This window comes from Desmodus rotundus, chromosome 6 (assembly GCF_022682495.2).
Source record: "Desmodus rotundus isolate HL8 chromosome 6, HLdesRot8A.1, whole genome shotgun sequence".
NCBI classification, from domain to species: Eukaryota; Metazoa; Chordata; class Mammalia; order Chiroptera; family Phyllostomidae; genus Desmodus; species Desmodus rotundus.
In genome coordinates this window covers 76,296,753-76,307,711 of record NC_071392.1, presented here as the reverse complement: position 1 = coordinate 76,307,711, position 10,959 = coordinate 76,296,753, and the positions used below count along the sequence as shown (strand labels likewise).

The 10,959-nt window shown below is 56.4% G+C and overlaps 1 protein-coding gene across 1 annotated transcript; it reads right to left on the bottom strand.

Moving 5' to 3' along the window:
* Positions 1–661: 661 nt before the first annotated feature.
* On the bottom strand, positions 662–7,321 carry CPA1 (carboxypeptidase A1). The gene is made up of 10 exons (XM_024555116.3): positions 7,171–7,321; positions 6,575–6,656; positions 5,894–6,127; positions 5,563–5,664; positions 4,896–4,997; positions 4,626–4,736; positions 3,903–3,993; positions 3,168–3,367; positions 2,574–2,658; positions 662–921 (listed from the first exon to the last, which is right to left on the bottom strand). Exons 1-10 carry the CDS (start codon positions 7,233–7,235, stop codon positions 734–736), a joined length of 1,260 nt encoding a protein of 419 aa, XP_024410884.1. The 5' UTR covers positions 7,236–7,321; the 3' UTR covers positions 662–733.
* Between the last annotated feature and the right edge of the window lie 3,638 nt (positions 7,322–10,959).

Genomic DNA, 10,959 nt, shown 5'->3' with positions numbered 1-10,959 from the left:
GAAGAGAAGAGAAGAGAAGAGAAGAGAAAGAAGAAAAGAAAAGAAAAAAAGAAAGAAGAAAAGAAAGAGAGAAAGGATGTGCAAATGTAAAGGAAACTTGACCTCAAGGCAAAGTCTGCGTGATACACTACAATTAATACATTGTCCTGGAATTGGTGTTCTTCATCTTCTGAAGATGATTCCATTTAACCCACTTGCTCTCTTCCAGTTCTGTTCAAGAGCGGGAGACCATATTTGCTTCATAGAAGTTTCCTTGCCAGACTGCAACATCTATTTGAGACCACAGTGGCCACCACGATTACTCGACTTCATATCAAAGTCGTTGCTGTTGTAGACGAATGGGTCCAACCAGCTAGACTATTGTACAAGCAAAATTCCTCACCACGGCGGGGTGCCAGGCATTTGGTTAGCAGCTGTGACTGCTGCTTGCTACCACGGTATGAACAAATCACCCCGCTGACGAGCTGAGCTCAGGGTGGTCTAATTAAAACAGATGCCACTTGGATACAACTTCACAGGACCTTGGAATGCAGGGGGATTTAGGGGTCAACTAGTTGAACCGCCCACCCAGTTGCAGTGAGGCCTGCAGGAACTAAATCACCCCTGCCCCCACTTGAAAAGGCAGATGCACCGCTCGTGTTCCCACATGCACCTCCCAAGATTCTGTTCCGTGTACGCTCAGACTTTATTTGGTTTTCAGGGAGGCTAAGGAGGAGAGGGCCGAAGGGTCGGTTCAGTAGGGGTGATTCAGGGTGTGCTCCATGATGGTCCGGATGGCCAGCCACGTCTCCTGGGCCGTGGGGATGATCTGGGAGGCCGGCAGCAGGAAGCCGTAGAGCCCGGTGTCCCGGAGCTCAAAGGTGAAGGAGTACTTGATGCCCTGTTCGTAGGTCCAGTCAATGGTGCCTCCACTGGCTCGGTCTGGGGCAGGAACAGAAACAGGAGAGCAGAGGTCAAGCACTTTGAAACATTTGCATGGGCCGGGCTGATGGTCCAAAGCCTGGAGCCCCTGCAGCGTTGATTGGAGTCAGCGTCTACGCGGCGCCTACTTTGATGGAGCAGCCCGGCTTCCTCCCAAGAAACGCCCTTGAAGGTTCTCAGCCCGAGACTCAGAGAGGTGGACCAGCAATGGTTCTCTCCCTCGGGGAGGGGGGGGGGGATGGGGGGGATGGGGGGGAGAAGGTTCCTGCAATTGTGAAAGTCCCACTGAAAACCACCTCCACCCTGCAGGAGCCACTTTGGTCAACCCTCCAAATATATCGGAGTTGCCCACTTGGGTCACCAGGATTTGTGTCCCGGGGCTGTGGTCTGCAAGGGACAGTGCAAAGGACCAGAGTCAAAGCAAAAGCTCCTTGTCTGTCTTTTCAGAAGAAACTTGGTCCAGATGCGCAGTTGCCAAGCAGTGAAGAAGGCAGCTGCATATTGGAATTTAACTTGACAATAGTGAATGAAGCAAAAACGTTGACTCAGGGTTGAAAGGGATTCCAGGAAAGGCCTGGAGTCCCAAAGCAATGCCAGCCCCAGGGAAGAGTGTGGCCTGCCCAAACCTGGGCGCCTCCTGTGGGAGGTGTGTGAGAAGTGTATGCCTCCCTCCCACCTCTGTCCCTGTCCCCTGCTTTTTCAGTGCTTCTGCCCCCTGTCCACTGGTGAACTTGGTGCATTCCCACAGGGCCACAAGGATCTGCCTGCACCCCAACTGTTTCTACAATTCTGTGCTCTCGCTCAGCTGCAGCCACGAGGGTGTCTGTGCTATTTCTGCTATTCCCACAACCCTGGGCCAAACCACACAGTAGGGCCTTTGCTCTAGAAGCTTCCTCTCTCTGGCAGTGCCTCTTGGCTCCCTCATTTCCTTCAACACTTGTCCAAATGTCACTCTCTCAGTGAGGCCTCTGCTTCAACGCACCTGTCCACTCCCAGCCCCAGGGTTCCTGAGCCCCCTCACCCTGCTCTAGTTCTCCTTTCTCTCCCTAGCACTCGTCACCTGAAATACTGTACTATTTACCCATGTTTATCCTCACCATGTTTATCTCCCTGGCTAGAATGTAAGTTTTTTGACCTGCACTTATTTTATTCCCAAGCATGTTAAAGCAAGGCCCTGTGCACAGTAGGTGCACAACAAACAAACATTTGTTGACTTGGTTCCATTCTGTGCGGCAGTGTTCCCCCCCATGAGTGTTGCATGGCTGAGTAGGCTGGGGAAAGAGAGGACAGCGTCTCCAATTGAAGCCCATTGCAGGAGAAGCACTTTTTAAGTTGAATTTCCTGGAGATCTACAAATGCCAGCAAAACACTCCATCTTCTCCATGCAGGAAGCGAGACTTAACCCCAAGACAAGGGAACAAGAGTTCTCAGAGGAACTGACATGTTTTCTGGAAGGTGTCAAAGAAGGCAGAGAAAGGGTGCTGCCCACGGGGGCCAGCAGTTCTCAGGCGGGACAGGGGCCGTTCTCCCTGCCCATGTCCCCAGATCTGGGCCCTCTCGGCTACTTCTTCCAGGAGGGACACTCCCTGGGGTAGGAAAAGCCAGCTGAGCTTCCTCCCAGGGCCCGCCGCAGAGACCAGGCCCCCACTTACAAATGGCGTTGATGATGCTGCCATGCTCGTAGTAGGTCCCATACAGAGAGGACAAGGCCTTCAGAGCAGACTTGGCCAGCTCATCCTGGAGAAAACACCAAGCAAGACCACCTGTCATGGCCAGCCACACCAGGCCCCCAGAACAGCAGGGCCAGGGTAGCCCAGGGGCTGGCAGGGTGACCCCAGAGCCTGCACTCTGCGGGCACAGGTCCGTAGCTGAGAACATGAGGTCTGCTGGGTCCTGCAAGGTCAGCCTCGGAGCTCTGACCCTGGAGGATGTCCGGCTGGCACTTTGCCACCCTTTGGCCTCACTGCAGCTCCAAGTGTGAGCTTGAGGTACCAGCTCAAAGTCTAGCCCCTCCCCTCACCCTGTCATGTGACAGAAGCGACTCAACCACTGTATGCCTCAGTTTCCCAGACCAAAAGTAAGGCCAGACCGTCTTGCCAATCTTCCCAAGCCATCAGGGGTCCAGGGAGGAACAGGGTGCTGAGCATTGGGTAGGCCCTTGGTGCCTTAAGCAGTTCTGATGGGCGAAACCCTACGCCTGCCCAACACGGCCTCTGGGATGGAGGGAGCCAGGGGTCAGCACATACCAGCTCAGCATGGTCAGGGGCTGGCTCTGTTTTGTAGCCATAGGGATAGAGGAGGAGCTGGGAGTAGCTGTGGATGGAGATGAAGGCCTTGATGTTCCCATGGTTCTTCACAAAATCCACAATGGACTTGACCTCCACTTCGGAATGGGCAAACTTGCCGTGGTAAGTCTCTGAGCAGGGGTTGTTGCTGGCTCCGGGCACTGCGGGAGGAAGAGAGGGGTAGTTGGCTTCCTTACAGCAAAGCAGAGTGTCCTTGCATAGAGTTGGGGGTGAGAAGGGATGCAGGAGGGCTCACCCCCACCCCTGGATTAAGGAAAGACCCGAGTCCTTTCATAACCTGGGGGTCCCGCCTCCCTCCCAGCCAGGCTTGGGCAGACATGACAGACCTGCCCAGGGAGGTGCAAAGGGACCCTCCAGCCAGACTTCACTTGCAGTGAAGTGGCCACAGAGGGAAGGAGCGGAAAACCCCTAGGCAGGTGGTAGACTTTAGGTCCATTGGGAGGAATTTTCTTGTTACAGACAAGGGACAAGCAAGCCTCAGAGTGCCACCTTCCTCACTGGGAGCCCCAGAGGAGGAGCTGACATTCCTGCCACTCCCCCATCCCCAAGCCCTCCCTACTAGGGCAGGACCAGGACGAAGGTGGGCAGTGGGGTGGGGTGGGGGTAGAGGGGCAACACGATAAAGGAGGGTCAGAAGGCATTCCCCGTGTCCCATCCGTGCTCCCCGGGCCTTACGCCCAAAGCCAGAATCCCAGTTCCGGTTGGGGTCCACCCCAACACAGGAGGAGCCTGCTGTGATCGAGCGAGTCTTGCGCCACAAGCGGTCCTGAGGAAGGAATGAGACACTTGTCCATCACCATCCCCTCACTAGCCTGGGGTTCGGAGCCCACAGGGAACCGTGGGGGCTGGGGGGCCTTAGTCAACACACAGTGCCCCGAAGGGAGGGAGATCTGTGAAGGGGGCTCTTGGTGGCAAGAGGATGGAGGAGACCGTGGATGGCATTTGGCCAGAGGTTTCTACTGGCAGAAAGTGAAAAAGGCACGCAATGCGCCCCCCATACACATTGGACTATTGGCGTCTGTGCCCGCCATCAAGATAAAAGCAGGAAGTAAGGGCTGGGGCAGTGGGTCTCCACTGGGGACAGTTTTGTCCCCCCACACCCAGACATTTGTCATGTCTGAAGACATTTTTGGTGGTCTCAACTGGTGGGTTGCTACTGGCATCTGCTGAGTACCCGGCAGGATGTGCTAAACACCCCACACACACCTGACAGCCCCCACCAAGAATTACCTGCCCAAAATGTCAAGACCGCCGGAGCTGTGGACCCTGGTCTAAGGGGGACAGGTCTGTTTGCCCTTCCCTTGACTTCCGGGGGTTGAAAATAGGGGTGAGGAACTTGTCGGTCTCAGAAGCCAGAGGCCCACCCTGCTTTCCCCGAGAACAGGAGAAGGCATGCACCTTGCTGTGGGTGAAGGCAAAGCCATCAGGGTTGGTGACAATCTCCAGGAAGATGTCCATGCTGTCAAGAATGGAGGTGAGAGCTGGGTCTTGGCCATAGTCTTGTGTGATCTGGAGTGGGGTTTCGGGGCAGAGAGGCAGAGCGGGCCAGGTTGGGCATCGGCCAGGCTGGGGCGATATATAGACACCCACCCTTGGCCTCCCTCTACGGGATGTAAAGGGCCTCTGTGGGCCTTGGACACCCATGCCTCCTCGGCTCCCCAGGCTTACCTTCTTTGCAAACCATACCCCACTGGCCTGAGTGACCCACTCGCGGGAATGGATGCCCGTGTCGATCCAGATGGCAGGACGGTTGTTTCCCCCGGTGCTAAACTGGATAAGAAGAGCAGACAAATGGGCCAGCTGCGCCTGATCCCACCTCCTAGAAGGGAAATGTGCCCCTGTCCAGAGGCCACCTGCTCCCTGGGTATCACAGGTTGAGGCTCTGTTCCTGGGGCCATCAGTCAGGTGGGGGGCTGGGGACTGGGGGCTGGACAGAGACCGTGCAGAACTTGACCTTCTGCCCTCAGCCCAAGGTTGGGGCAAATACAATTCAGCCAGGCTTCCAGGCCCCGCCCTGTTCCTCTGTCGGAGTTCACAAATGAAACCTTTTATCTGGGCTACCCCAACCCAGGATACTTTCCACAAAGTGACAGCGGATTAGAAACGCTTCGGTAACTTGAAAGGTTAAATTGTTTAAACACCAGATCACACAAGACTATGGCCAAGAGCCACACAGGGAGGCACACACCTACACCAGCATCAGTGCTCCCCAAACTCGGCTCGGGGAGTCGGTAAACAGCGCGTCCCCGGCGGCCATGGGCTCACCCAGCGCACGGACGTGGGTGTCGGTCCTTGCATGTGTGCCCGTGTACACCCAGATGCAGGCACCCATTACCTTCAGCACGTAGATGGGACGGCCCTCGTAGGTGCTGCCGATCTGGAGCTTGCTGACAAGCTGCGGGTGCTCCGCCACCAGCATGTCCATGAAGCCATAAATCTGGGGAGGGAGAGGATGGCAGGACAGCTTCAGTGGTTTGCAGGAGCCCAGATGCCTATCATAACTGCTCCCGTAGCGGGCCAACTGTGAGCCCTGCAACGTGGAAGAGCCACAGCCCAGAGCCCCCAGGCCACATGGAGACACAGCCAGTGTCACGCACACCCTGTCTCTGGCCGAATTCTGCCAGCCTGTTGGGGGGCCTGTGGGCGTGGTCCCAGAGGCCGCTCACCTCCTCCAGGGTGTGGTAGGTGGCAAAGTTAAAGGTTTTGGTGGAGGCGGCCCGGGCCTGGAAGGCGAACATCTGCTCCTGCTCCTCGTCCAGCAGCGACTGCACGTCCTTAATCATGGTCGTGTACTTAATGCCATGGGCCTCCAGGAAGACTTTGACAGCCTGGATCCTGGTGAAGGGCACTCGGACGTCGATGGGGGAGCCCGGCCGGGCAGGGCCGCGCCAGAAGTCCAGCTGGGGAGGACAAGCACCGGCACCGTCACAGCGGGCTGGGGAGGGGCCCACCTGGGAGCAGCTGCTGGTGCCAGAACTTCCCACTTAATTGGGAACATTAGGGGCAGAGGACAAAGGGAACCCCTGAGCACAGGACAAAGTCCAGTACAGCCAGAGAAATGGCCCAGGAAGCAGAGTGGGGTGGGGAGACTTTGAGACAGCAAGGGAGGGGAAAGTACTAGAACCGGGGTCCCCCCACCTTTGCTCAGATGTTCAAGTGCACCGAGATTCAGGAGCTGGGGTGGGGGCAAGGTCAACCCCTTCCTAAAAGGGATCGGTCCCATGTCTCTTTTCTGGGTGGCTTGGGAGAGAGATCCCAAGCTCTATGGGTCAGTGAGGGCCCAGGGTGGGCCCAGCTGGCCTGAGAGGTGCCCTGGGGCCTCGGGGAGGGCTCCTTCGTCCTCTGACCTGTAGGTGCTCCAGATTCTCCAGCTCCATCACCTTCTGGATCTGGGCTTCATTGGCCACAGAGATTCGGAGCACCTGGTGCCTGGGCAGAGTGGGAGGAGGGGGGAGACGGGTGAGGCTGAGGGTCTGAGAAGGCCCTACTGGCCACGCACACTCCCAGGTGGGCCTAGGAGTGTGGCCTAGGAACCCCAGGCTGGGTGGGCCTCAGTCCTCTGGGCTGAGCAGGGGGAAGCACTAGGCATCTAAGCAATAGATGATCTGGGCTCTTTAGAACCTTCTGGACATTGCTGCTGCTGCCCCCAGTCCCAGTCCAGACTCTGTCTCTCTCCAAAGCCAGCCAGGCCCCCTTCCACCTCCTTTCCTGGAAATTGCTCCCCAGAGCTCAAATATCTCCAGGGCTCAGGAGGCTATCCTGAGAGACGGGCCCCTTGGCAGCCCTGGTCCCCGGTCAGCCTGCCTCTGGGGTGGGTGCTGGCCTGCTCCTCCTTAGCCATCTTCCCGTGTGTCTGTCTGCTCATCTCCTCCAGGCTGTGGCCTGAGGCCGAGTCCTCCCGGGCTCCCCTATGAGCACTGCCTGCTCCTGTCCACATATTTACCCCGCAAAGTCCTCTTTGCCGAGGACAGCCCCCAGCAGGACACTCAAAATCAGCAGCCCCTTCATGCTGTACCCAGTTGGAAAGGTCAACTGAGATGAGAAAATATCCTGGGCCCTTTTAAACTCTCCCAGGACAGAAGTCACCTAGCTGTGCCCGAGAGTTGTCCTCCCCCCTTGCACCTGGGCGCTATCCCACGGGGAAGGCGGGGTGGGAGTTCTGAGCTCTGACACCTTCTCGCCCTTTCTGATAAGGTGGCAGGGAACAGGGCAGCTGGAAAGATAAGCTGGGTCTCAATCCCTTGGCCATGAAGGACCAGACTGGGCCTGAAGGTCAGCTGGGGCTTAAGGCCTCCCAGCTGGAACCCACACTCCCCCACAGGGCTGCAGCCGCAACCCCGGCACCCACAGTTGGCCTGGGCAGTAGAGAAGGGTCCAGGGCTCAGGAGTAACCACACCAGCTGGGGCTTCGCGCGAAGCATCTCCTTCTCCCACATCCCTGGGCGCCAGCTATTTTGTCCTGTGACAGAGCAAGCTAGGACCTGCGTTCCATCCAGCTTCTGTACCTGCCGGCTCACCACGCTGGCTTCGTCCAAGGCTCTCCGTACCCTGTGCCCCACCCTGGGGTATGGCCTTTCAAAGGGCACTTCCCAGCCCCACTCCTAGCAGCCTCGATGGCTCTGTGGGAGTCAGGGACAGGCGCCCAATTTTTGCCAGCATGTCCCTCCACCTCTGCTAGCCAGTACCGGGCTCTGGGGTCAGGATTGGCCTTGATGGGAATTGTAAAGAGATGTCACTGGAGTAGACAGTGGTGGCAGGAGCAGGGCCAGGCCCCTCTGGAACTGCGCAGAGCACAGGAGAAACTGGAACTGGCCCCAGCGAGTTAGCTGTGGCTCTGGATGCCGACCTCACGGTGGAGACATCTGGCAAAAACTCACCCTGACCCACAGGGGCGCCCCAGGGCTTCCTGGCACCCTATAGGGCCCTGCTCTGGGTCAGAGCCTCAGGTTTGGGTGCGGAGGACAGACAAGGCAGCCCTTTCTGGTTCCCATCTGCTCGCTCTGCCTCCCTGCCTCACTCCTACCTAGCCAGCCCTCCCACGCTGAGGCCGGGTGACCCCATCGTAGTCACCCACAGCTCTCCCCTGGCCCCAGCTTTGGGAAGACGATAAACCACTAAATCCATCCTCCACAGATGCTGAGCCTCCGTGAAGACCATTGCTTTCCACGCCAGCAGCCTCTGGGCCGGGCAAGGTTCACTTGCCCCCTGAAGTTTCCTCTGGTTTCTTTCTCTCCCTTATCTGCCCCTTCTCTCAAGTCTCATCCCTTTGTTCATTCATCCACTGAGGGATGACGTCCAAGACACGCTGGTCCCCGATCTCAGAGAGCTCACGGTCTAGTGGGAAGACAGAAGCAACCAACTAGCTGTGTTCTCTTGGGTCCTCCAAGAAGCTGTCACCAAGACAAGTTCAGACATGCAGGAGACTCACAGGGAGAAACGCCCGGGAAGGGTAAAGAGGATGGATGGGGCGAAGGCAGGAGAGCCTTCACCAGGTGCTGGGTCTCCCACCTGGGAATGGAGCGGGGAAGGAAGGAGGGTGGTCAGGAAGAGCTCAGACATTCTGAGATCATTCCAGCTGGGCTGATGCGCAGTCTCTGAGCCCACACTGTACTCAGGGGAGTCCTGCGTTCCACAGGAACACTGTCCCCAGTGCGCGCTATGCTGAGTCGCCAGCTGGGAACAGCCCGTGGGAAGGGCAGCCTCATCACAACATGGCGATGGGACTGACCGTCAGTCAACTGTGCCCCCGCCCCCAACTCCCGCCGACTGGCCCTGATCTCAGAGAGCTTGTGGTCTGGTGGGAGAGACAGAAGTAACCAACTAGCATGCCGGTTCTCTGACAGGTCTCACCAGACACTGTCACCAGCATAGAATTAGACACGCAAGAGACTTGCCGGGGCTGCTCTCCTTGCTGCAGAGGACCTGAGCAGCACATCTTCTGTGAGGAGGCACGACAAGTACCAGTAGGGCACCCTGGCTCAGTTGGTTGGAACGTGGTCCCGTACACCAAAAGGCTGCGGGTTCGATCCCTGGTCAGGGCACATACCTGGGATGCAGGTTCTATTCCCAGTCAGGGCTTATATGGGAAGCAACCGATCTGTGTGTGTGTGTGTGTGTGTGTGTGTGTGTGTGTGTGTCTCTCTCTCTCTCTCTCTCAAATCAATAAACATACTCTTGGGTAAGGATTAATAAAAAGCAAAAACAGTGCCAGTAGGGCTATGGACTCAGCACTATGGGTCCATACAGGAGGGTCAAGGGAAGATTTTTCCGAGAAGGTGACATTTCGTCTGTGGCTTCATGACAGGATTCTGCCAGGTAGAGAAAGGAAGGGGTGCTCACCACACTAGTCAATGCTTGACCACAAATTCACACCTACCCTCCTTAATCGTTGCTGGAGTCTTTTTCCTGTCTCCCCAGCGAGACCATACTTTTCCGCAGATCAACAACTGTCTCCCCCATTCCTCACAGTCCTGCAGGCTTCTCAGGCTTTCCAGTCCGTCCCCCCACCCCCCACCCAGCAAAGCTGGCTTCGTAGAGCCCTTCTTTGGTCCGCATTATCAAAACAAGATTTATTTTTCTACGTCCAAATCTAAAGCTGTCCTATCATCTGGACTCTGTGTCACGTACAGGACACGTGTTCCGGGTGGTGGCTCGTTCTTGGGCCTTCTACGGATTCCAGAAAAGACAAGCCCATGGGAAAGGGGGGAGGGGTGGGAAAGAGCACAGCCCCCGAAACAGGGCCCCTCGCAGCCTCCAGCCAGCAGTCTAAGTTAGCCAAGAGTCAGTCATGTGATCTATTTTCTCGCAAAGTTAGAAAAGATGAATTCCAAGCTGGAAACTGAAATGAGAGCCTGCACTGGCAGGAAGCTGAGGAGTTGGATCCCAGGTGGACGCTAAGTCTAGCTCCCCAGGCTTTTCCAAAGCATTCCAGGAAGCTGAAAGTTGCCTCCTGGTGAAATCCAGTTTGCTAGAATGGAGCCAGGGGCAGAGGGCCACAGCTCTGCCCTCCCACCCCTGGGCTTGCCTCACGTGGGTCCCAAGCAAGGGAGAAGGTGGAGGCCGTGAGGCTGAAAGCCAGGGGAACAGGCAGAGAACCAAGACCTACAAGCCTGAGAAAGAAACCACCAGGGTGCTGTCTGGATTCAAGGGCAGGTGACTTGGCAAGTGCCTGAAGGCAAACAGACAAAGGCCTGCTGTAGCCTCAGGGACTCGGGTTCACAGTGTCCCTCCCTCCCTCCCTCCTTCCCGGCTGACCAAGCCCAGGTTGCGTGCGGGAACGTTAACCCACTCCCAGCTCAGGGGCTACGTCTAAGATCAGCCTCAGACAATTGAGGAATCCCATTCTCTTTTGCAAGTGATTGGTTTAGGGTGGGCATGTGACCCAGTTTTGCCAATGAGTTGTGAGAGGAAGCCAGCGAGGAAGTTTCTAGAAAACATTTCCTCACTCTTGAGAAAGAGACATTTTTCTCTGGATATTGTCGGGTCTCTTGCCCCTCCTTTGGACTATGTAATACAAAAGAATATACCTTTCCTTTATTCTAATTGGGATTTCTGTTGTTGCTGTAAAAAAGCATTCCCACTGATGCACTTACCAAGCTTTTAAGTGCTTATATTGTCAGAAGACAACACAACTTGAAGCCTAGAGAAACTTTATGTGCAATTGGAAAAGGGGTCCCACCCCTCTAGGAAGACATACCCCCCTCCCACTCTGTTCGGGGCACAACCTGGACAA